This window comes from Eulemur rufifrons, chromosome 17, assembly GCF_041146395.1.
Source record: "Eulemur rufifrons isolate Redbay chromosome 17, OSU_ERuf_1, whole genome shotgun sequence".
NCBI classification, from domain to species: Eukaryota; Metazoa; Chordata; class Mammalia; order Primates; family Lemuridae; genus Eulemur; species Eulemur rufifrons.
The window spans coordinates 9879437-9906106 of record NC_090999.1 but is presented as its reverse complement, the minus strand read 5'-3'; the positions used below and the strand labels follow the sequence as shown (position 1 = coordinate 9906106).

General features: G+C 42.9%; 1 protein-coding gene across 1 annotated transcript in view; it reads right to left on the bottom strand.

Annotated features, from left to right (window-relative positions):
• The window catches only part of TRIO (trio Rho guanine nucleotide exchange factor), a 332548-nt gene that overhangs the window by 29155 nt on the left and 276723 nt on the right, over positions 1-26670 (bottom strand). Inside the window, exons 35-43 of the mRNA XM_069492180.1 lie at positions 17539-17831; positions 15901-16071; positions 13241-13336; positions 7718-7866; positions 6505-6571; positions 4935-5038; positions 2892-2961; positions 783-872; positions 139-231 (exon numbers count right to left, since the gene is read on the bottom strand). Of these exons, the coding sequence (XP_069348281.1) occupies positions 139-231; positions 783-872; positions 2892-2961; positions 4935-5038; positions 6505-6571; positions 7718-7866; positions 13241-13336; positions 15901-16071; positions 17539-17831 (1133 nt within the window). The remainder of the gene's footprint in view (positions 1-138; positions 232-782; positions 873-2891; positions 2962-4934; positions 5039-6504; positions 6572-7717; positions 7867-13240; positions 13337-15900; positions 16072-17538; positions 17832-26670) is intronic.

Here is a 26670-nt window from a genome sequence, read left to right as displayed (position 1 = left end):
AATATTTAAAATCAGAAGTAATAAGATTGCTTCATATTTCTTATACAAATGACTTCCTCACCTTCCTTCTCACTCTCAGTCCTGTCCTCTCACCAAACTAACTCCTGACACTGCAGTCTGTACCTCCAATCTCCTCACCTTGAGTAACAGCTGATATTTCATAATTCTCTGCACCGGTTTGATCAACAAATCTGTGAGCTGCAACCTGTGGCCAAGGCGCTGCTTTAAATCCTGCGGTTTTAAAAGAGAAAAAAAGATCTAAAGGTGATGTTCATTAAAGGGCACTTTTTTAGTCCTTGTAATTGTCAGAACAGCTTAACTACAACATCGTCAGTAAAAGTAACAAATAAAAGCCACTTTGCACTAAAACTAGTGCAAAAATTTCCAAGTTTTACACTTTAACCTTTCTAAGCTGTTTTTCAAAGTACTTATTTAAGCTCAAGGGCTTTTTTTCAATTTTTCTTTTATTCATACAAACATGTTTTTAGGCTAAAAGTTTAGATCAAGAATTATTCTGAATTTTTAATGAGACTTAAGTTTTAACACTGATAAAAACCTTTAACAACTGCTCCAGTCTTCTGAATGCCAGGTAGTACCACCAAAGACTGAATTCATACCCATTCCTCTGATTTATAGGAAAGAAATACAGGTTAGGAATTCTTATCACTCAGGCTAATTTTCTGAGAACTGCTTAGTCTCCTGGGGAACCAATAATGCTTTAATTTTTGGAAATCAGTTGGAAGAAAAGATTCAGAAATACTTTGTTTCTGTTTTGGTCTTACCTCAAAAAAGGTATCAATGTATTCTGAGACAATGTGCTCAGACTTTGGTTTATTTTGACAATAAACTATGTACATGTGCAACCTTCTCTCCTAGGAATGAAAAAGGCAAACACATGGGTTAAAAAGATCGGAAATTCAATTAGAATATAAGAGCACATGCATATTTCAGCACATTCATAAAGGGAATTCTCTTAAAACCAAGCTACTTTTCTAAATCTCTCGGGAGCACATTCTAGATTCATGACATAGATCAGTCTTCTATCTGTGGCTCCCAAAACAGTCCTTCATTATTGCTCCCTCACATACACCAAACCCTTCGTTCACTTTAGTACCAAATACAGTAAATACCAGAGGCAGCCAAAAGAATACACTTCTTAATATTAAAGGAAGAATTACTCCTATCCTGCCAAACTCTGGCCAGTCCTAGTAAGCCTGGCTGTTTTTAGTAGAGGAGGCAAAGCCCATTAATCTCAAATCCTGAAGGAAGGGGGAAAGAAGTAGAGGATGAGCCCTTTCCCTCAAACCCAGCAATCCCCCAAGTGGGTGGTGTGCAGACCCCTGGGGGCCTCTGAGGCCTTTCAGTGGCTCCATTAGTTCGGAACTATTTTCAAAACAACACTAAGATGTCATCCGCCTTTTTCATTGTGCTGACATCTGTAGTCAGTTGCAAAACCAGTGGCGGGTGAAACTGCTGGCACCTCAGCACATGTTCTTCATTGCCACGAATTTTCAATAAAAAAATGCCAGTTTCATTTAACAATGTCCTTTATAAATAAAAATTGTTCATTTTCTTAAAAGTCAACCATTGAGTATATCCTTTTTTAACATTCTTGTGACAAGATGGAAGTCTCCATAATATTTCTGCTGAATATATTGTCTCGATTCAAGGAGAAGCAATTATGGGATCAAGTTGTAGGCTGACCTAAATGCTTTTTTTTACGGACCACCATTTTTACTTGAAAGAATGATGGAAACAAACTATAATTATTTATGCTTTGGTATCTGGTAGACACTTTCTTCAATACGAATGAAATCAGCCTGTTGTTTCAAGGCAGACAACTGGCAGTATTTGCTAATGATGAAAATTCCAGCTTTCAAGCAAAAATTTAGAATCTTGGAAAACATGTATCTATCTGCCACCATGAAATTGACAATACTTAAAGACTTTTCTGAAAAGATGGGTGGTGATGTTAAAAAGTCTGATTTTTGGATGTTGTGCAACGAAATGTGTCAACCTCTGGACGTCAGAGGTTGCCCAAGTGAACTGATGTCTTCCACTGACCGATGCATGATGGCATAAGACTGTGCATGGGTGAAAGAGCCTTGAAGTTCAAGACAGTTCAATGGATTTAATGTTACAGTGGAGGAGAAGTTCACCGGTAGGTTTTCAGATTCCGTGTTGCAACTAACCTTTAAGAAATTATCACTTGTCAAGTTTTGGTATAGTATCTAAAAAACTCTACAATTCTCTGCAAAGGCTACTAAAATACTTTGTCCCTTTCTAACTATACATCTATGTGAGGATGGAATTTTATTTTGTTATACTTTAACCAAGAAAACATATCACAATAGGTTGAATGTAAAAGCAGATACAAAAATCCAGCTGCCTTTGATCAAGTCAGACATTAACAAGATACGCAAAAAATAAAAAAAACTCCTGTCACTAACTTTTTTAAAAAACGGTGATTTTTTTTTTCCTGGGGAAAAAAAAACCCCAACTAAAAAAACTTAAACGCTAATACATTTATTTTAGACATACACATATATTTGGGTATTATGTTAAACCCACCGCAGGTATATATACATCTTCACCAAATACTTGTCCGCCCATAGACATCCCCAAATGTTACCGCTTCAGGCTTGGCCCTGGTCCCCTCTGACCAACATGTACTGTTTTTAGCCAAATAGCCAGCTGGGGCCAAGTAACCAGGAAAGCAGATAATTGTCATGTAAAAAAAGAGATTTTAATTCTAATTCACTAACACTGTACAGTTTGATTTTACTCCTATGTACTCCTGTAAAGTATAAGTAGTTCCTCCTTAATCTGACACACCAATGACTAAAGATGACAACATCAGAACAGAATATAAACAAGGCTATTGTACTTACGTGTTTAACGAAAAGGGATCCTAGTTTTTCCGGATCTTCAAGGCACTTCTCTAACTCTCCTAAAAAAAAGCTGATAGGAAAGGGAATATAAGAACCATCTCCAATTTGGCTTTCTAATTTTAGATTTAGGTTTACATTTTCAAAATAGTTTGCTTTGACATGAGCAGTTGGGAAGTGAAAAGTATACGCTTAACAAATATTAACATACACAGAAAACATCTGATTAGGCTATAAAGCAAAAAGGGACACACAGTTTTGGAAGATAAGGCAGGATGGGATCCCTTGAATGGCAATCTTCCTTGTCTTTGGACAACGAGCATTTTTGTCTCATTCTGTTCAAGGACACAAGGGCTAATATCCTGGGGTGAATACAGAGTGAAAAATAACATGTTTCAAAGCAATTGATCATTTCTTATTTCTGAAAACTTGGTCTTTATACCTCTGAGTTTCATATTCATTCTATGATAATTTTTAGAGGCTCAAATTGGACAATAGACATAAAACACTAAATATGTTACCTGTGCCAGCTTTATGAAGTTTCCTCAAATATTATCAAAATCAACGTCTAGGTTATAAATATTAGCTCCCTTTAAGATTAAAATTAGGTACAATCACAGTAACAGACTAGCAGTAGGGCAGCTGCTCTTCATTTCTTCTGGGCTGCAATTGTCTTTAAGATGTATGTCTACCTTAATCACCACTTACATGTATTTGTATTTGGTATTTTATTAACCTGCAAACCACCAGCCCAATTAATGTTATGTTAAGGGATTTCCTATCCTCCAGCTCTGCAGACACTGTGGCAGACAGCACGTCTGGATGCAATTTCTCTGATTATCCCAGGAACACTGTGTCATTTCGCCCTTCCCTCCACGGCCTTAGAAACCAGCCTTGGGAATAGAACACTAAATGGTATAGATATCCCTTTTTAAATTGGTTTCACTATAAACTGGAGTACTGTTTCTAAAGTTGACCAAACATTTATCTGTGAATCCAAGTAAATTAGACATCACAGGGGATATGAAAATAAAGACTGTACCTGGGTTAAAAGGTTTTACATTCTATTAGGAAAAATAAGTACATAAATAATAAAACACTACTTGAGAAATCCCATGGGAATTCTTCCTCCTATCCGTATAGAATTTTATAGTTTAAAGAGCACATTCCCACTGCTGTCTGCAGGGGGAGAACGTGTCTGATTGGGACGTTCAGGCCTAGTGGAGAAGTGAGCACTGAGCTGAGCTTTAGGGCAAGGGCAGGGCTCTGGAGGCGATGACAGCAGGCTCTGGGCAGAGGGAGCAGCAAGGTGCATCAGGACAGGAGAGCAGGAAGCCCGCCCAGGTAAGGGAGCAGACAGCGGACGGTGCAGCTGGAACACTCTACTGTAATACCAGTGGCTGTCAGAAGCAATCCTCAGATAACGAAGGATTTTTAAAATTACAAGCAAGGTAGCCCAAAGGGATGGATGGTGCAGCACCAGCCCCCACGTGGGTCCCTTCATCATTAGGATAGGTGGGGGCAAGGCACCGTGATCAAATTTGAATTTCATGGGCAATCGAGTCTACTTTTCCCATTAAAACTGAGCTGGACAAATGAATGTCTTCAAAATCCTTTAATAATAACTTGTATTTATTCTAAAGATGACTGCAATTCTGATCAGAAACACTTACTGAGGCTTACTACATTAGACATTGTTCTAAGTTCTTTTACAAGTATTAACGCAGTCATCCTTCCCAACAACCCCATGAGGTGGGTAATGTTATGATGCAGGTGGGCAGACGAGGAATGGAGGCACATAGATAGAGGTGAGGCAAACAGCTCAAGGTCAGGATCAGCATGCGGAAGAGACTCTTCCCCGTGCACTGAAATGCTACTACAAAACTCCTCAGTACATCAATATTTCCTTTGCACCGGCTCCCTCCAGGAGGCTACACAAGTAATAAAAGGAAAAGAATAAATCTCCTCTACCCCGGGCCTGGCCTGGCGCAGTTGAGCACATGCTGAGGCTTTGCACACCACTCAGCATGACATGTGTTTACGTACTCTCTGTGCCAGTCATAAATCTGATGGATGTTGCCAAACACAATCTTGTCTTTTCCTTTCATGTCATCAGGAACTCCATCTTCTTTCATAAGTGCCATGTAGCCCTACAATTGAACGTTTAAAATTAAGTTTATTTCATGGAATGTGTTTGAGTCAAGTAATGGCTTATTGATTAACAGTCACAAAGGACAAAACAGACACACACACTTTCTTGTAACCAATTCTTTATTTAAAAACAAACAAGAAACCCTATATGAAAACTATGCTTAACCTAGTACTTGAAGTACACCATTACATTCACTGGCTGCCATTTTCTCTCCCTGAACTGTTTAGCCTCCACAGATCAAAATTCTTTTAAGGAATTGAAGTTTAAATAAATGTAAATGATTTCATTAAAATAAATAATCTTATCAGCTTGCAAATAGTAAATATTAGTATTTGGTCAGAATCATATTTCCTCTGTTTTCAGCATGTATCTCATATAAACAGAAAGATTTCCTTTTCTTTTTGGATTATTATTGTTTTTATTACTTTTGAGACAGGGTCTTGCTCTGTTGCCTGCCTGTAGCACAGTGGCATGATCATAGCTCACTGCAGTCTCAAACTCCTGGGCTCAAGGGATCCTCCCACCTCAGCCTCCTGTGTAGCCAGGACTACGTGAACTGTTAAATAAGGATTTAACAACGTTCTCCTTATACATTGATTTTTTGACAAAAGTTGATTAAGTATGTTGCTAAAATGTGGTTTAAAACTTCTATTTAATTCAGCCTATACGAGAACCTCTTAAGTATTCAAGTTACTTATTGTTAACAATGACTACAGACAAATCAAGTATGTTAAATCTTTTGTGTTACCCAATTAACTGTAATAGCTGTGACTTTTAACAGGATATGCACCCAAAAGTATTCTCCTATATATATTTGCAAAGCTGAAGGAATAAATGATGAAATTTACATTATAAAAATAGCTTTTTGATGAGTTGAGTTTATTAATATGATTGTGTCTTGAACTTACTGGCAGGGATTAGCCTAGAAACAGTTCTTCCTCCTGCACAAAAGGCAGTAGTTATCCTATGGCTACACAGTGCCCAGCAATTTCTGGTCAGTGAAAATGGCGACATAGTCTATCCAAAACTTTAAGTACATGACTTGGTATAGCCATAGGCCAAGTTCTGAACTTGGGTGGACTCAGGATGGAAGTGGATCCACAGCTGAGCCATGCCGAATTCTTTCAACCAATATGTTTTCATTTCTGTGATACCCACTCTGGGAAAGAAAGGTAAGACTCCCGTCTAATAAACAATTGGATGTATTTGTTTAAAAACTTAATTGTTAAAAAGATTATGTCAAGATGTAGTACTTTGCAAAAAAGCAGCATTTACAACTGATACAGATGGTTAATTGGCTAATTTTTATTTTTCAGAAATATTTTGTTGGTTTTTTTTTTTTTTTTTCCTTCAAAAATGTTCGTAAAGCTTTTGAGAGCGAATCAGTGTTAAAATGTCCAAAGATAGCTCTTTGGACAACTCTTAGGGCTAATACTAGGTTATTAAACCTCTGAAAATACACACCTCAACCACATAGCCAAGGTCCCGTACATAGTCACGCTCTGTCTCCACTAATTCTTGCAAAACATAGCTGAAAAGAGAGAGAAAAAATAGTGTTTATAATCCAAACTCTGCTTTCTAAATGAATTCTTTTGCACCTTTGCTCCTGTCAGGACAGATTCCTTCTGGGACTGAACAGTAATATATCAAATTTGCAAAACTGGGTCTTAAATTCTTGAGTGTCCCAAATCACTTACAGGTTTAAGTGGGTGACCCATGAGAGCTCCGGAGGTCAAGAGACACTTAGGCACATGGGCATAGTGCAATCAGGGTGAATTCACCCTACGGGATTCTGATGGCATATACGGATAGGAAAGAGAAGCTTAGACGTGGCTTTTTTTTATGAAGCCATGACATTAAAGGAAATAGCTTAAAAAAAAAAAAAAGATTAAGTCATTTAAAGCTTTACTGGACATATAAGAACAATTTTTAACTCAGATGTTTAAAGCTTTGGATTTGATCACATCACTCATGTTTTTGTTTGTAAGGTTTAGTAACTGTTTAAAGCCACTTAAATAATAATCACTTCATCAGTATAGCAAACAACCTCAACTGTCCTGAAAAGGTTCATTCGTTGTTCATGCATTCATTTGACCAACATCATCCTGGTGCCTTTTACGAGGGAATCAGTGTTAATAGGTGCCCAGCGCCTCAGCTGCGGGGACACAACACTGGATAAAACCAAGTCTCTGCCTTCATGCAGCTTACAGTTTATCCTATTCTCCAAAGGCAACTTTAAATCTTTTGTAACATTTTTCAGGACTCTTTTACCATGAACTGCTTTACTAGAATTGAGAAACACTACCACTAAGGTATGTTCAAAATATATTCAAGTTTTGGGGACTGGTTCTAATTTTATGTTACCTTCCGTTTCTTTCATGACTATATATCCAATAAAAAGTGTGGGAGTTCCTCACCGTAAGTGGCAGAAGGTATCTTTGTCTAGATCATTCTTATAAAGCATAATATAAGAATAAGACAACAGAAATTGCAGTTGTGGCTTACTACGCCCCTCTGAGGTTCTGCGTCCTCTACACACATACGTACAATTACTCAACCAAAGACCCTGGAGCTCCCACTGCACTAATTCAGAGACGAGTCCCAGTCATGTTTCTGAAGGCGACAAAGACAGGAGGGAAGCCAGAGAACAGTGAGAATGACAATACTTCTGTCTTACTGCCTTCTCTTCAAGGAGCTGGATTTCCTTTCTTCCATCTCGTCAATGGGCGAGGAGGAAGAGAGAAGGGAGTTGTCCGAGGGGTTGAAGGAAGGGCTGCTACTGTCTCCCTGGTCCACAAGCAGTGAGCTTGGTCGATCCTCCAGGGCCTGGAAGAGATTCAGATAATCGGCAATGCTTACTGCCTGCAGTGCATGATAGCTTGAATTTAGGCTAAGAAATTCTCCTAAGTCAGAAGATGTGTTTGTAAGACTATAAAGTCTTTACGTTTGCAAAATTACATAGTATTTACAATACAAAAACCCTACTTTTAATTAAAAAAATGGAGTCAGAGGAGGTGGGTAAAAGAGGAAAGTTAGAATGAGGATAGTGAATTTATATACGAATCCTCTTTCTTGTTACCACATAATTAGGAATGATACACTTGCTTACATTAGAGCACTGTATTCATTTCTGGATATATCATGTATTTCAAATCTAGCAATTTTCTTTTTGGTTATATTCCTGCCAAATGAAAGCGTAAGCAGTTCAGAAGTGCGTGGGTCAGGCCAGTCTGGCCCCTGGACATGGCACCCACATTCCTCATTAGGGGGCTATGTGACAATATCAGCAATCTATAGTTTAAACAAATTTGGTTTGCATTTGATTATCCACGAAGCCTTGACTCACACTTAAATGCACACAGATCACCCAGCTAAAATTAATTTCCATCTCACAGCTTCCACTCTATCCCTTCTCCAGGAAGCAGTGATCATGCTGGTCTCAACTGCTTCTCCAGAACTCTCCCTCCCCCACTGGACTTTAGCTGCTGCAGGTGACTGTTTTCTATTGTTGTATCCCCTGGAGAACCTCACACAAATTTTTGCAAGGGTTCAGTAAATCTATGAGTTGAATATTGATGACTTCTCTCCCTGGATGAATGTGACAATGATTAGCAATTGCTTCCTGATTGGTACATATTAATTTTGTTGCTTTACCTGGATTCACAAAGGAGTTACAGTTCTTTTAAAATTTCCAAACATCTAGCTGGATATACAGAAATGACCGAACTGGAAACATCTGATTAACTTATCTTTGGATAAACAGCATAATACAAAATGCAAGAACATTTAATATTTCACTTAACATTCAATACATATGATACTAATAAATTAAAATCTCTGATACTTTTCCTATTTTCTGCCCTTTACAGTAACAGACTGAATCTCACTTTATCACGAAACAGGGCTTTGAGGACATAAAGTCTGTACACGCAATCTTGCTAAACAAAACCCACAGAGCTGTACAAAAACGCACCAATTGCTGCTCTTATTTTTGAGAAACAGGACATTTTAGTTAAGGAGCACAGTTTGATCCATAAATTGCACTGCTTAGCTACTGACCTTTATTGGAAACAAAGGTTCTACCGTCTAGTAGCAGAGCTTGATTCACATTTGCCAGTTCAGGGATGTCTTTGACAGGAGCCCCAGGGGAGAGCAAGGAGCGAACACTGGGCCCTGTCGCCTGTCTGGATAGCTGAAACTTGTTAGACTGAATTCTGTTCGCTTGAACAACGAGAAGACAGGAAGAAAAGAAAGGCTCCAGGAGAGAGCAAAGAGGTGAAGCCATGGACTTCATCAGTGTCCTTGGGGACCTGTCTTCTGTAACCGGTGGAAGGTCTGTGTGGACCCGAAACAAAGGAGTCTCAGGCCCCCTGGCTGCCTGTGTTCCAATCTAACCTGCCCTGACCAAGAGGGGCAACCTGAGAGGGTGCAGATGCCCTGATGGAGAGGCAGGCATGGCTGTATGTCCTTGTCACATTAATGACACTTGATCCCTCCCTGTGGCCCATTTACCTCTTACACAAATGTGAGTGAAAAGGTTGTCACCAGCATAAAGCCACCTCAAATGAAATAACTGGGGCCTCATAGACTGTGGATGAATTATTTGTGAAATCATCTGGGTTTGGTTGTTGTTTTGTCCTTGTCAAGCTTCTCTATTTCTTATATGAAGATAGGTCTGCATAGATATCATCTCTCTTCTGAGGTTAGTTCTGATAACTATATTTTCTTAGGAAACTGCCCATTTCATACACGTTTCATTTCAAATTTAGTTTCAAAGAGTTGAACAAAGTAATGTCTTACGATTGTTTGAATTTCTTCAGTTTATTCCTCCCTTCTAATTTCTTAATTTTGTGAATTTCTGCTATTTTCTTGAGGTTACCTAATGTCCATATTTATATAGCGAACAGATTTCTGGTTTTATCATTCTACTGTTTTTCCAACTCATTAATTTCTGCTTTTACTATGAATTTATTCCTTTTGTTTTTATTTGTTTTTTCTAAGCTCTTGAGTTAGATGTCATTTCATTTATTTTCATTCTTTCTTGTATCTTTTTTTATATTTTTATCAGTGAAGAGAAGAAAACCCCAAAGTCAAGTTGAAACAGTCACTGGGGTGGTAGGCTACTGTCACTGTATTGCCAACGCGTAGGAAAAATGAACAACGTTTAAAATAACTGCGTAACTGCTGAACACCTCTCCTCTCCTCCCCAACCAAAAAAAAAAATTAATATGTAGCTCCTGATGGATAAACAATTCAGCATTCAAATCCAGTTCTGAGGCCTGACAGCCTCGGAAATCTCCCCCAGGAAAATGCACATGGATGACTAAGGGTCCACAGCGCAGTCACAGGCAGCAGGAGAGGCTGAAGGACATTAAAATGATTCACTGGAATTTTTACTGACAAAAAATAGTTCCCATTTGACATCAGAGGATTAGTGACAGGAAATCAATGCAGAGGTATGTTTCCCTTGAACCAGAAAAAGAAGGCACAGTCCAGATTACATCCCACGGCAGAATGAAGAAGAGGTGACTGTCACATAAAGTACAAATATGGTCCTCCCAGGGAGGAGGGGAGGCATCAGTGAATGCCCATGTGGATGGAACCTTCCCAGGAGCTCAACCAACAGCGTCCCATTTACAGCTCAAAGACCCGGGCTCGGAGAGGCTGAGCACCTGCTGGGGGAGCTCCACTGGGAGCAGGACGCTGTGAACCCAAGTCCATCCGACCCCAAAACCTCTGCCCTTCTCACTGTGCCAACAGTGGTATGTCCTTCCACTTAGGAAGAGACATAAGTGTGTAGAAATAACTTAGTTTCAACTGAGTAAATTGAGAAACTTTAATTCCTCAGAACTGAGAAAGGAGAATAAGCCAGTAAAGAGCTGGAAGGGACCACGCCACAGACCATTCCTCCATTTGGAAGTCCACCCAAATTAACTACAAATCAATAAGAGACCACATAAAACACAATACAACTTAAATACTTGCAGAATAATGACCAGCAGGTTGACAAAGTGCTGCCTCAGCATTCCCTGGGAAACCATTTCAATTATTAGACAAGAATGATTTTAATGATCATCTAAGTGATGTATATAAATGGCTTATTAAAAAATGTTTAAGGATGCCTGAAAACTCACTGGATACATTGTAAGTACCCTTTGTTTCAACCATTTAAACAATTTATTTCTTAAAGAGACACCAAGGATGTGGTTGTAATTCAATTCATATCGGTGTGATTCCAAATTCTTGGCTAGTGAAGAATTAGCTACCAAGTCCTAGCAACCTTCCTGTCTAACTTCAAAGCTCATTGTGTCTTTTCTAGAACACAGTGTGACTGCCCAGGGAGAAATTCTTAGCTATGGCAGGGTGACATACGTCAGTCTGAATATTTTCTTTATATAATTCCCATTTGACCCAGTCAACTAGCTTCATTAGAGGCTGTTTAGGGGAAGAAGAAATAGGAATATCTGGTACCTAGTTAATACCCAAATGCAAAAAGATAAAAACACATAACTTGAAAGAAATACACTCTTTGATCTAGCAATTCCAATGCTGGGAATCCACCCTACAAATATGACCACAAATATGTAATGAACATGGATGTTTATAATAGTGAAAAACTGGGAACAATTTTAATATAGTGGAATTTATTTAAATAAATTACAGTATAATCATGTTTCTGACCCTTAGTAGCTAGTCAAATTTTTAAGTGTTTTGCATGCTTCAGTTTCCTCATCTGTAAAATGGGATAGTAGTGCACGCTTACCTCATAAGGTTGTTGTGGGGAGTATATTTAAATTAATATATGCTCACACTTAGAATAGCACCTGGTTTAGATTAAGCTCTCAGTGGTATTACCATAGAATCCATATAATGGAGTATTACAGCTACTAAAGGAGAAGAGGTAATATGTATGTACTGCCATGAGAAGATTCTCAAGATATTAAGTCTTAGACTCCTAAAAATTGAATAAATCCATTTTGAAAGAAAAAGCATGCACTCATGCATGTGTCGAGTATATACCTGCACCAGCAAGGAAGACGTCTGGAGGGAAACACGCCCAGCTGTTCGCAGTGGTTACCACTGGGGACCGGATTGGTAGGAGAGGCTGAGGGCTTTTACTCTGGGAGGGGTGGCTTTTAAAAGACGTTAAATACCTTTACGAGGTAGTGGAATTTGCTAGTATAAAAATTTGTTACTATTAGTGGTTTCTTAGTGCTTTCTCCATTTCATAGTTAGGAAAACTAGAGAAATAGAAATTAATCGATTTGAATCAGAAGCAGTGTGTGGCGAACTTCAAAGAATCAACATTTAATTTTGGGCTCTGAGTCAATGAATCCACACTGACCAACTGGCAACAAAGAAGTCATTAAGAGAATAAAGCCCCTATATGTTAATGCAAACCCTTTTCTATGTTGTAAACCCAAATGAAAGATCTCAGAGACAGCAAAAGAAAACTGTGAACCTATCTGTGGGTACTCCTGCCCCTGAGCACGTATTTAGACTGGAGTTGACACACATTTGCTATGGCTGCAGTCAATTATGTGTGCAGTAAGAGGCTTGCCCCTCGCTCCTGCAAGGGAACCTCTAAGGCCCTGGAATGTCTGCATACATGGGGCCCCTGGGCCAAGACAGACAGTCTATGCTAACAATGTGACAATACCTCCATCTCTGGAGGGGCAGGAGACTAAGGTCAGCCACATAGAGCAGTCAACCACGTGCATGTGACTGAGCCCCAAAAAGAAACTCCCAAGACCAAGGCTTGGGTGAGCTGTCAAGGTTGGCAATACTCTGTCCAAACTGCCACACCAACACTGCTGGCAGAAGTCTATGCTTTTCTTCACCAGGAAAGGACAGCTAGGGGCTTGGACCCAGCACTCTCCTAGGCCCTGCTCTGTGCCGGGCTTCCCTTAGCTGATTGTAACCTATGCCCTTTCATGGTGATAAACCGCAACTGCGGGAATAATGGCTTCTCTGAATTCTGTGAGTCCTTCAAACAAATTCGTGAACCTGAGGGTGGTCGTGGGGACCCCCAAACTTGCTGTTGGTCAAAAGTGAGGGTGGTGTGGGGGATGCCCAACCTGTGCAATAAGCCACAGCCACGTTCTGCAGCCCAGAGCAACACACAAATGAGGGCAAATCCATCTGCAAGTAGCAAATCAGAGCAACTTCCAAAGCTCAGCCTGTCTCTGGGAGGCCTTACCATCTTGCTTTTCACGAGTTCCTCAATCGCACTGACAAGCTCAGCTGCACTCGGCGTTTCGGAGCTGGTAGGGCGGACTAATAACCGGGAAGAGGCCTACGGAAGAAGTTAAGAAAAAAAGGAGGGGGGAGGGGAAGGCCTCGCGTTAGTAGCTGGACAGACAGAAAATTCCCCTGCAAGCTCGAGCTCTTTTTAAAAGTAATTCCAGACAAAAAGACCACAAGTTTGTCTTTGTTTGCATTTATTTAAAGTCATCCTTTTAAATTTACAATATTCTGACACGAAACATTAAATAAAACCTGTCTGGGATACATGTGGGAAGCAGACAATGTCTGTTTTTAATCCGCAGTCATGTAACATCGTAATGTTTTTCAGAGGTGACTGGGCCCGGGAATATTCTAACTGTAACTTTCACAACTGCTGGCGAGGCTCTAGGCTAAGGAGAAAAAATACAAAATCTGATCTAAGGAAGAATGAGAGGCTTAAGGTCTAACGAGTGAATCCTCGAATAATCAGGAAACAAAACAGGATACTAAAAATGGCTTTACTGTGTTTATGGGATTAAGAAAAGAAAGAAACGAGAAAGAGGCAAGGAGCAGGGTGCGGTGACCAGACAGGGGAGGAGGGGGACGAGCTCACCATTTTCTGTGCCATCCATTTCCCCATGATTAGTGCAGAGTACAGGAGAGCTGAGGCCTCACAACCTATCAGATGCCACTTATGGCCAGAATCGAGGGTGTAACAGGGTGGACAGTCAGGGAATCCGGGGGAGGGGCTACTAGACTGGAGTTTCAGTAATTGGCAAACACAGGGTGTTTGCAGATTACTTGCACTGTTAATTAATCGGGAACTAGAGGGGCATAATATGAACCTTGCTTCATATTAAGGACAGCAGAGATGCATGCGGCACACGGCTACTGTCCCAGCCATGCGTTTCTCACAGCAGACAGATACAGGTTTATACATTTACAACGAGGCTTTTACATGTGTGGGTCAAAATGTGCACTTTGCAAAAGAAATGTTGGTTTGGTCTAATGAAATATGGAATATGGGGTGAAGAAAACAAAGAAAAAAATTCAAATGGAAAGGTAAGGAAACTGAGCCAAAACAGACACAGAACACAAATCAACATAATGCTGCAGTGAAAGTTTACAAAAAGAGAAAACAGAACAAAACAAAAAATTAGTCACAGGGTAATATACTGTCTGGGAACATCACTATAGATTTCTGTAAATGAAGAACTGCTACTGATAATACCCAATGAGGTAACACAATAACCAGTAAATGATTCTAGCAAACAGAAGACTATAGTGCAATTCACTGTTCACATGGAGGAAAGTACTCCCTCACTAGGTGAATGAGTCAACAAGGCCTAGCCCCCTCATTGTTTGGATAAGCAACCAGATTTAATAAATGTTAGTTTTTTGCTTTTAAAAAAGGTATGGCTTAGAGTATTACAAAATAGCTGGGAGATGTCAGTGAAACCACACAGCCCCCGTGTCTTGGCTGTCACTCTGTGCACACAAGACTCCAGGACCCAAACCCAAGTTAAGTTCTGCAGCTCTGGCCACTGTTCCAAGACCCGCGGCACCGAACAGTGCACGGGCTTCCTGTTGAAAGGGAGGAGGAAGCAGATTTCTACAAAGAAGGGCTGCGAAGTGTCTGCCTCGGGTTAAGACTAAGGCGTGACGAGACCTGGCCTCACAGCTGCCAACCACGGGCTGTGGCAGACCCTGGGTCGTAAAATACAGGGTGATTAACCCAGCAAATGACCGCACTATCACTGACAAGGGAGGAAGGGCAGGAAAAAGGGAAAGGATGGAGAAAAGTTGTTGAAAACACATCTGTTTTATTCACAAAACTTAAGTTACTGCCCAAAAAACAGAAGCCGAGTAATGACTTTGGAGCACGATTTTCAATACCTGACAGTTTTCAGGGACACAATGGGCCAGTCGATGTGCAGCTATATTTATCAAGTTTCTTTTTGATATTTTATTTTTAAGGTTCTACAATTGGGATTTACAAAATAAGTTTAGATTATGTAAGAACTCAAGGAAAAAAATTAACTTGGCTTAACACCTCTGCATATACCCAAAGAGGAGATTCATGCTTTCAACTGATTTCTATACTTTGACAACTATGCCCACACAGTAGTGTATTGATCCTACAAACTAATGCTTGCCATCCTGGAAAAAGTAACTGGACAGTGACATCATCTCATCTTAAAACAGAATGTGGCAAAAACTCCTCACCGAGAGAACAAGATGGCCAACTGATCTTTCAGTGATGCGTTAGGGAGACTTCTCTGACGGCTCGCAGGGACTCTAGTCAACACACTGGGAAACTTAACTTTACAAGCAGCAATTACTAAAGCCTCATTAAAAATGCACTGAGCCACACGTGCATGAGAAACTGCACGTGCTGACCTGCTGTTCACTCTAAATGGCTTTGTTATGTACACTTTTGGGGTGCAACCAGGCTGACTCTGCCTAGAAAGGCACCACGTCGCCGGGGGACCTTTTCCATGCCTCTGAATATCCTGTCTCCTCACAGAAGGCTGGTGTCGGGCAGTTCCCGAGAGGGCCCTGTCCCTGTGCAGGGCAGTCGTGACACCCCTCCCCCGCCCCCGCCACGTCCAGCGTGGCCCATGTGCTCCTTACCTTGTCATCCTGCGAGTCCGGCTGGAGAAGGCTGTGCTGCTGGATGGCCATGGGTGGGGGGAGGGGCACAGCATCGGCCCCCTCCTCACCTTCCTCTTCTCCACAGCTCTGCATCCCCGAGGAGGAGGATTTGGAGAGGGTGCCACTGCTGAGGCCTTCGTTCCGGCCTCTCTGAAAGCAAATCAACATTTGCTGGTTATATTCCAGGCCGCGACTACCCAGGCCCATTCACAGGCACTGGGTCCTAAAGGTCAACTGGAAAAGCATAGTGAGGACAGAGAGACTGCAGGAATCAGGAAACAGCCCTCCTCGACTCGGGTGGTAACGTTTCACTCGCTTCCTGCAACCCAGCTATCTTGCTCACTAACTTGGACGAGGCATGGGCCACTGACTCTGTCATTTGAAGGGACTGTCAACATCATCCGTTAGGCTCTGAACACATCTCATTTTCAAGAAGCCAATAAGAAAGGGTTCAAAAATTTGAGCCACAACTCTCACGTGGATTCAGCCGGCCAATTTCATTTTGGGTACGTTGCAATAGGAAAATTCACTGAAATAATAAAGGCATAAAAAAATATAACCCAAGATGCATTTTAAGAATCCAAATTACATATTCTTTCCCTCTGTTCTTGCTTTTAGAAAAAAATCGTTTTAGTCTTACAAAGAGGACACAGATTTATAAAGCAGATACATAAGTACATAATGACCCACATACTCCAGTGAGAAAGCTCATGGCCAAAATATGCCCAGGAAAAAATCCAGTAGAAAACACATATCTGCCAAATAAATGAAATGATACAAATCTGAACCTGTCTCTGTCTGTCTTTTCTTTCTTGAGCCTGTGTGGGATTTGGGGGTGGAGGGCTCCGAGTTAATGACTTGGGGGGCCCCTCACTGACAACCACCATCATCTCAGGCATCACAAAGGAATTCTGTTTCTTGCAGCATAATTTAAAGTGCACCCCCAACCAAAAGGAAATTAAAAAAAATCCCTAGCTGACCCACACGCATTTATCTTTGGTGGCAAGGGAATAACCTGGTATTCACTACTGGGTCAGCAGAGTAAATCAATTGGGTATTGTCTACTCAGGACAAGCTGTAAGTATACATATTGGAAAAATAATTAGAGAATGCAAACATTTCACAAGTCCTTCCAAGTTTCAAATCTGAGCTTTCCCTGTAAAATCCTGCCATGGTCCTTCATGCTGACCTCAGGGACTACTCAGATCTTCTGCGGCTCTACTTGGTGCCTCCTGGCTTTGCCTCCTGGTGGGGTGAGGAGGGGAGGGCAGAGGGGCTTCTGCGCCCACTTCCTCCTGGCCCGGGGAAGGGGGTGGGAGACTGGGGGTGGTCATGACTGAGCCTGGGGCACGAACTCCTGGTGCGGTGACTTCTACCATGCTACCAGGGAAGCAGCTGTTCCAATCGTCTTTCATGTTGTCCCCACTGAATCTAACAGTCTGCTAAGCAGAGATGTTAACGGTAATGTCTGGGTAAGCACAGAAAACAACCAAATCAGTTTATTCATAAGACAAGCGACTACTCCTACAACTGCATAAAAACAACGAAAAGAAACATGGGACGGTTTCCAGCCTTCCACGACTGCAACAGCCGAGTCTGTCTCGCTGGCACACTCACCTCTTCCACGGTCTCGTCCTGCGGGGTGGCTGCGCTGTCGTCCGAGTCCTTCTGCGAGCCGGCGTCGGCGCTCTTGCGGACCTCCCTGCTCTTCTTGTGCTTGTGCGCCAGCTTCTTCACGTGCCCGTCGGCCTTGCCGCTGCTGAGCCGCCGCACCGGGCTGGTGAGCCACTTGCGCAGGGTGTTGCCTGGCCGCTTGGGGCCTGGGGAGCTCTGTGCCCCGATCATGTGGGGCTGCAGGGAGGCCACGGAGGCAGGCGGGCTGGCGTCGTTACTGGAAACGGACAGCGAGTCTGCGGGTGACAAGGAAGAGGGGGCTAGGTGACGGATGACATATAACAACGGTACAGGCTTGCCCTGGTGAGCCTTTGTGACAAACCGGGCCCATCTGGAAGGTGCAGTCAGTTGGTCTATTAGAGGAGCCGCCCATGGGCTCTTGTTCCAGCCAGACCACACAAGGCACTCGGGGTCTTTGCTCGTAGTCAGGACAAAGTTATCTCTACTAACAAAAATAACACTGCATGTAAAAAAGAAATGTGAGAGGAGAAGCCACCCTCAACCAAAATGCTCTAAGGGGGCATTGAGTCCATGGAGAAAAGCTGGGAAATGACGTATCTAATTTCTTTTTCTTTTTGAACCATTTTCCCAACAGCTAGCTCCTTTCCCAGGCAAAGATAAAGGGCCCTGAGAGTCATCTTTATAAAACCTCTGGAAAAAAAAAAAAAAAAAGATATACAAATCAAGCTTCTCACAAGATCACAAAAATTAAATATAGTCAACCCTGAGTTGATGATTTTTCAAGAGAAAAAACTCACAAAATCTAGGTAGCAGCAGACGCTCAACAAATCCACGGAGTCACGTGAGGTCTACTTTATAACCTGAACGTACCGCCTGGCCCTGCTGAGCTCTGGACTCGGGGCTCCACCACGGCGACAGCCAGTAATAATGCTTTACTTCAGGAAACAGGATGATGAAGACGATGATCATTCACTGTGCTTGTCATTTTCTCAAGTCTTTTGAAGTCTTAAAAATAATTAAAACTAATCTTTGAAAATATTGTTTTGTGCAGACACCTGCACTACCTGTATTTACCTCTGTGGCCCCGGAGCCCCTTCCACGCTGGGTTAAAACCCCTGTGATTACGTGCAGAGTCGGCAGCGTTTCCCACAAGTGCTCCCGACGCTGGGACTAGACAGCACATGCCCTTCTAATTACTGTCCCATTCTTTCCTCGGCCCAAGACACAGACTGGTGAAGGGTCTAATCTTCCATAAACATATGATGCAATATGAGCAGAATCATTCATTCTTAAAAATCTAGACTTTTCTCAAAGGGAAACTGTGGTTCAAAACCAATCGCTATCTGTTAAAGGGCAGTAACCATTTCCCCTCTGTATGTATGTATGTGCGCACATATATGTGTGCATATACATTTCTTCATGTGTTTATTTTAGTCATATAAAACATTTACACATCAGCCTCATTTTCCTTAGGTACGGTCTGGAAGAGGAAAGATAGAATGAAATCATTAGGTTGAAACCATTCCTAGGGACTTTCTCAGGTACTGATTTACGGTAAAGGCTGAAAGAGGCAGACACAGTCTCTGGCCTCAGGAACTCCTGGTGCAGTGACAACAGGAGGACAAAGAGAAGAAGAGGGTTGGACAATCCACACGCCAGACGATAAGTTATTCAACTAATATTTTTTTGAGCAACAGCTATGAGCAGGACACTGTACTGGCTGCAGCAGGCAGCGGATTTCAGAGTCATTTCCTGTGCTGTGACTCAGAGGTGGGCCCTGGACTTTCCCCTGGACAGAGATAACAACACTCAGTTTCTCCACCCACGGACCACCTCATAGTGTTTTCTGGATCACATAATTATTGTATACTACAGGCGAGGCACAAACTCTGTCAGAGCTGAGAAGGGGACACAGGAGGAGGAATCACTGAAGGCTTCGTGAACGAGGCAGCCCTGACGCCCAGCCTTTGAGTGAGCTGGGCCCAAGTGACCCGTGAACTGTGTCGGGAGCACGTCGGATCTGTGAGGGCACAGGCCTCATCTGTCTGGGACCTGACATACTCCCAGGGACTTGCCCAGTGCCCAGCATACAGCAGGCACACATTAAGTATTGAACGCAGACATCAGAAACCAACAGCCTAAAGAAAAAGGGCAAGTTGAGTCACAGCCCATATTTTAAGGACAGTCACTTATATGACGTACATTCACTCAGCCAAACAACTGCACAAGACAAAGCACCCTGAGGGAGGGGCCTGGGTGGAGGCGAGACGTGATGCGGGCTCACCGAGGAGCTCCGCTGTGCCTTGGGTGAAGTGGAGGCAGGAAAAAGACCCAGGCTCACTTACTTTAACAAAACTAAGTAAAATGCAGGTCTTAACATTCATAGGCAGAACATTTACACATCAGAAGTAACGGGGAATGCCACCTAAGCCAAAAAACCAACTTCATAGACCTTCCTGAGCCTAAAAGTTGAGAATGTGGGGGAACTAGGCATGGGAGCAATGCAGCGTACAATATGAACCCTAAGTGATGCCTGCAGGGTTGCAGAGAAGGAAGGGTGTTCTCGGAAGAGGGTGTGCGGTGCAGGCAGGGACGCAGGGCAGCCCTGAAGCAGACAGACCTCCCTGTCGGTTAGCAGATGCAGCGGCCTCTGCACGCGTGACAGAATGAACTGCAGTCAATTACTAATGCTTCGTGGCACCCAGCTGGCTTTATAAGGATGACTCCCAGGGCCTTTTAGCCTTGCCTGGGAAAGGAGCTAGTTATTGGAAAAATGGTTCAAAAAGAAAAAGAAATTAGATATGTCATTTCCCAGCTTCACTCCATGGACTCAGCTGCATAGCATTTGGTCCTTTTGCACTTTGGGAAGCAGGTTCAAGAGAGATTTCCTGCTCACTGGCAGGTTGAGCATCAGAAATGTGGCATGGGCCAAACATCCATTCTGGAGCCCAGAGGATCAGAGCTGCCTGAAGTAGGAGCTCACCAGTGCCACAGACAAAATGCAAAGGATTCTGTGACTCTGCTATTCTGAAGGGAATAGGCAATTTTCTCCCTGAACTACTTATCAAATCACTGCAGCGACATTATTTCACTTCACTGGAATATTCATGACTTAGAAAAATGCTAGCAGCGATCACAGACTTAGAAGGAAATTTTGTGGAATTTTTTATTTTACCTTGAAAAAAAATTTTGTTTCAGATGTCTGCAAACGTAAAGGGGAAATTATGACCCCTTCTCTTTCCACTTTGTTTTTAATAAGGATGCTCAATTCTTTATGCTGTTAGACTCTCCCTGAAAAAATAAATTGTTTTCTTCTCACTACAGAAGCTCCTTTTGCCTAAGTCAGTGGATTGTAACAGCCAATGCATATGTGCTTTGCTGCGGGCGGGGTGGGGGGGGGTGGGGGGTGACACAATGCAGAAATCAGGAGTTTAAAAAGCTTAAAAATTATTTAAACTTAATGCCATCATTAACAGAATGAAATAACCTGCCTGCTATTATTTTTAGTGATCTCAAAACCAGACTTTTCCTGCTAGACCAACTGCTCTGCTGCAAATTTTGAATTACATCACATATGCTAATGTTTATCTCTAGTAGAATTAAGGTTTCCAAAGTTAGTGGGCACCAGGTAAGCATGCATCCCACAATAAACACAGAGCTGCAGAATTCTTAGGTCTCTGTGGGAAGATCTTAAATTACTGGTCTGCACACTGCTGCCTTTCCCCAGAAGAGGGCCTGGTGGCTGTCTAGCGCCCATGAGCCCCACTGCCCAGACACCCACACTGTGCGGGGGGGCAATGCTCCCTTCCTCTTGGCATCTTGTCCTCACCTTTTTGCTCAGGATTTGACTGTGGACGGCTCAGCCCAGCAACAAGGGTAATCCTCAAGAGGAGAGCCGTTGGTCAGAGCCCTGTGTCACCAGTTTGTGACAGCATTTTCCTAGCTGGGTAACTGTGAGGTCAGGAAGCCAGCCACGACCCTGGACTCCAGGCTCTGTGTGGGAGGTGCCATGTCTTGTTTGTTTACGACTACAGGCCCAGTTGCTAGCAGGTGGCCTGATGTACCCTTGGCGCTTAATAAGTGCGTGCTGAATAAATGACAAACAGGCGAGCAAATGAACCAGCTGCAGGCTGTTCCCAGTTTCCCTTCTCCCAGGGTAAGCACACTGACTGATAACTTAAGTCACCACCTGAACAGTGATGTCCTGAGTTAGTGGTACACCCTGATCACTTACGGGAGAAACTACAGGTCAAGTTCACTGTCAAGTTCAGAGTTTGTGCATTATTTACTTCTAAGATGATAATTCAAAGCAGATGAAGGCCATGTCCTCACAGTGACCCTATCTCTCACCCGAATTATGCTTTGTTTTCTCACAACGTAGAGCTGGGCTAAGTGCACGGGAGCATCACCCGTCACGTGAGACGTCGGTGCAGGGGCACAAAGGGCTCAGGACAGAACTGACCAGAGAAATACCAGGAACGACCCATTTGTTACTCCAGGAAGTTGTATCTGTTCCTGTTTCCCATCCTCAGTTACCCCTCTCTTGCCTCCCCCCCAACTTCTATCTTCCTGGAAGAAAAAGAGCCAGTTCTCAGTCTCGCTTTTCCCCCATCACCAACTCCTGTCTGCAAGAATGCCTCCGTTCCCACAAGGCCTGCCTTCCTCTTTTCAGCTTGGGGAGACCCACTGATCCAAGGTCCAGATGGACGATCCATTAAGAATGTCACAAAGAACACTGGTCGCATCAGAGGGTCAGCGTGAGCCTGGCGCTCCCACTCCACAGCTGTGGCCCCCGGCAAACACTGCGGCATCTGAGTTTCCCCATTTCACAGGGCTGTAATAGGATTAAGTGAAACAGTGGGAATGAATGAGCTGTATAAACTGTAAAGTCCTACTTACAAATGTCGGAGGGCTGGGACATCCAGAACTCCACGGCAGTGCAAAACTTACTACGCTATATTCACATAAACTGAGTATCCAGAAAACGGGAATCATGTTAATCACCACTGGGTCTGTAATTGCAGGCCTAGCATGGCGTCTGGGACACACTAAAAGTCATTTTTAGATGTGTGAAGAATGAATGAAGCAACCTAGATGAGTCACTTCCTTCTGTTTCTATTTTTAAAAACAACTTTTCCCTCATTAGAGGACACAGTAAACTTCAGCATAAATAGAGGCCATCAGCACGTGACAGTCACTCAAAAAGATGCTCAAGCATGTACATGAGAGAGCTGCTGGGATCTGCTCGAAGCCCCGAGAGAAAATCAGTTAAAGTTGATCCCTTCTTATTTTGAGAGGGAAAAATCCTCACCTAGATGGCTTCTTTGCTGAAGTCGGAGTTCATGCAAAGTCCATGCTAGATTCCTTTTCAAAATAAAAAAAGAAAAAAGCTGAAGAAAAAGGGGCACGCACAGCTCTGACCTGCGGCCCCACAGGAAGGAGCTCCACCGCGGGAACACACACAGCCCCAGCGCTGCCAGGAGGCGAGAAGCCCCCTTTAGTCCCCGTCTGTAAATCTGGGACATCTGTGATTAATAAAACCACTTTTTTTTTTAATTTAAGAAAAAAAAAAAGGGAAAATGGACCATATCCTGTCGGTTGTAAGCTAAGGAGGATCGTGTTTCACTTTAACTCTCTCCTCATTTTCACAAGGGTAAAAAGTCTTAAAGAAGTCTCTAAGTCTTCTAGAGTAACAATTAGATTGCTGACTGTGGTAGTAAACTGAATTAAAAACTCCGGCCTCTGAATTTAAAAATGTTTCACCCAAATCTCTGCATTTCTTTCGTTTCACAGTCTCAGCAGCATATAAGCTCCAGGAGGGCAGCCTTTCTGCTGCTTTGTTCACGCGGTGTGTCTGGAGTTTGGAGCCTGCCTGGCACACGCCGTGAGTACCTGCTGAGTGAGCACGTTAGAGATGAATGGACGGCCGAGGCCATGGGGCTGGAGTTCCAATCCCACCCCTGCCACGACGCACTGGGTGGGTTCTTATGAGCCAACAGCCCTCTTTTGCTTCAGTTTCCTGATGTGTAAAATGACAGTGATTCCTCTGGCCTTACCAGGCTGCTGGGGGAAAAGGTAGAAGATGGTCTTTGTAAACTTACAGCCTAACATATATATGAAGCAATACTCACATTTTTTTGCATAGGAAAAAACCCCCAACTGCATAACGCAAGGAAGAAAGCAGGACCAAGTGGAGCGGCGAGATTATCCTCCCACAGACAAGCACCCTGGCCCAGAGTGGGAAGGAAGACGAGCTGGGCCATAAAGGCCTGGCCTCCCCGACAGCCGTGGCACAGCTCTGCGCAGTCACCGTGCCTCTGCTGTGACCGCAGCCCTCACCCCATGTAACGCCAGCCAAATGAACGCCCACGGCCAACGATGACAGCACGTCACATCTGATGAGGCAGGGCCACCACACAGATGCACACGTCCATCAGTGGCAGAGTGTCCAATAAACACCTGTCACCCATTCCACATTCCCTCCACACAGTGTCCCCAAATGGTTCTAGCTAGTTCAGAGATCCCCATCGTGCTGTCCACTGTAGGTGCTCAAAACACCTGTCGGATGAACAATGCGCTCTAACCAGGATAAGCATAACTCAGAGGCAAATACCCAAAGCCAACAGCTGACAGTTGTAGTTGTAAGGACTTAAAGAAACGTTTATTTAGCAGTTACTGCTATATGCTCAAGAAATATAATTCAAGGACACTTTGGGGCAGCTGCTTCTAATGTCTGAAAATAATTCCGTCAGACTATCTTGGAACAGGGAAGTTAGGGTTCAGTCAAGTGTACCTGGCCTATGGGTGTTTCTCAAACCTCCATCTTGTCAAGAATATGATGCAGCACATGATGTTTTTATTCGGGAAGCTCTTCTACCGTGCCAGGCAGGTTGCAATGTACGTGTGAAAATCACATCTAGGAATCACTTAGGGAAGCAAAGAATAAGCAAGTTGTTAGCTTTTGATTGTGGACTGAGCTGGTTCAAATATTCCAGAGCAAAATTTCTGGGTAAATGATTGTTATCTCTACATTTTTTGAACTGGATTTTAATTCCTTGCTTTTGGAATCATGGTAACATTTTTTTGAATAAAGAAAAAAACCACAGTGCACTAGAAATTCTCTCGCAGATCTCATAAAAAGTGAGCTAATCTGTAAGTTATTCCTCCAGATGCAACTCCTAGGGAACACATCTTCTCCTCGTTTTCCATAGTGATTATAAATGCCTCACGGGCTACGCACATTAATTTAAGATGACGAGGAATAAGACAAAGCTGGGGTATTACATGGGGAATTTTAGGTAATGAAGAAGAAACTGACCTGCCCAGTGTGATATGGTTACCCTTTTGGTGATTAAGAATATAGATGTAAATATTTTTATAATATTTCTCAAAATTTAAATCTATATTCTTCTGCTTGTGAATAAAGTATCTGAAAATGTTTCTTGATTGACTTCTATTTTTTTCATTCCAGTTACCTTGCTCTTATATATATTTCACTTATGTTCTGTCTGTAAGTGCTACTAAGTCTTACTTTGTTCTTCAGCAAAAGGAAGGAAACCTCAGGGGCTGAAACACCAGATTTGGACTGGGTGCTGTGTCGTCCCGGTTGAGTTCTCTGTTTCTTGGCTCACGCCCGGGTCCCAGGCTTCACTAGGGGCTGAGACCGCCATGCCGATGTCCTATCAGCACGGGAAATGGTCTCTGAAAAAGCCACAGGCGCACTGAGCACGAGCTCTGGAGACGGTAATGACCAGCTTTTCCATATTTCACAATTTGGTGCACAGTGGGTCCTCAATGCACAAATGTGAACTTTGTATCTGATTTCAAATACAAACTGAACGCAGAAAACATGAAGGAGAAAGTTAAATTCCCCAGCTTTTTTTTTTTTTTTTTTTTTTTAAGTAATCCCCAGATTCAACCAGAGGCCCAGCACAGCATGGCCACAGCTCATGCTGTAATGAAGAACACATGGCCTTTGCTGCCTGAGAAAATGCACATAAATGACCAGCACTTCCACTGTTCCCTGCGCAGTCCCCTGCCACGAATTCACATGGGAGTGGTCACCTGCGGCCACCTCCGGGTGACTCAAGTGCCAGAGCACAATATAATCACTGGTGTCAATTAAACCACCTAGTGAAAAACAACTGCTCTACCTTTTTCTTTGTGAAGACTGAAAGCAAGAAAACACACACACACACACACACACACCCCCCCACCCCACTTTCCCCAGCTGGGCTCTGGTCTTAGCGAGTTATGATGTCATGAAACGGGAATCCAGCACGAGGGACACTAGAGACGCGAAGCTTGTCCCGTAGACCCACCCTCACAGAACACGCGAACGGAAGTCACAAGTACAAATCTGGTCTTCTCACCCTTAGAGAATCTCCAAATGCTATACATTCTCAGTGCCGTTTCTGAAAATACTTAAAACATTACATGAGCATTGGAAAATGTGGCTATGTCAACGAATGTGAGACTTCAAACATCGTTTTTCCTCTCAAGCTTGTTCTTGAAAGGGGAATACCAACCTAGTGGCATTTCTGGTCAGGAAATCATTTCATTTTAAAGGTCTTTCTTTTTTATTTTCACCACTGAAATCTCCAATAATGAAACCTGAGGAAATTAAATAAAAATGAAAACAGATGGCACAATCCTTTGCTTGCCTAATCAGATACACAGAATCTCACATATTGCCAAAGTGGAAATTTAAAACACCTCAGAAATGAAATAAATGAAGTCATTAGTGATGGTGGATAACAGGAAAAGATGGGTTAGTCTAGACCACTGTAAGAAATTTCATACGGATCTAGAGATGTGAGTCATTTGTGCCTTGAACAAAAGAGGACCTGGCAGGTCAGGGACGCTCTAGGAACAAGTGGATCTGCAGATGGTGGACAGCTCTCCACGAGGCTGTTGGCTTCCAGGAAAGGACGAGCCAGATGACTATTCTGCATGTGACCGAAACACTGGAGAGGGCAGCCGTCGTGCAAAGAGGCCAACATAAAAATCAAGTTATGGCCAATGCGATTCGTGCCCCTACAGGACCTCCTCCACTCCCCAGGCACTCGGCCTCCCGCAGAGGGGAGGCTGCCAGGGTGCCCTGTCCTCGGCCTC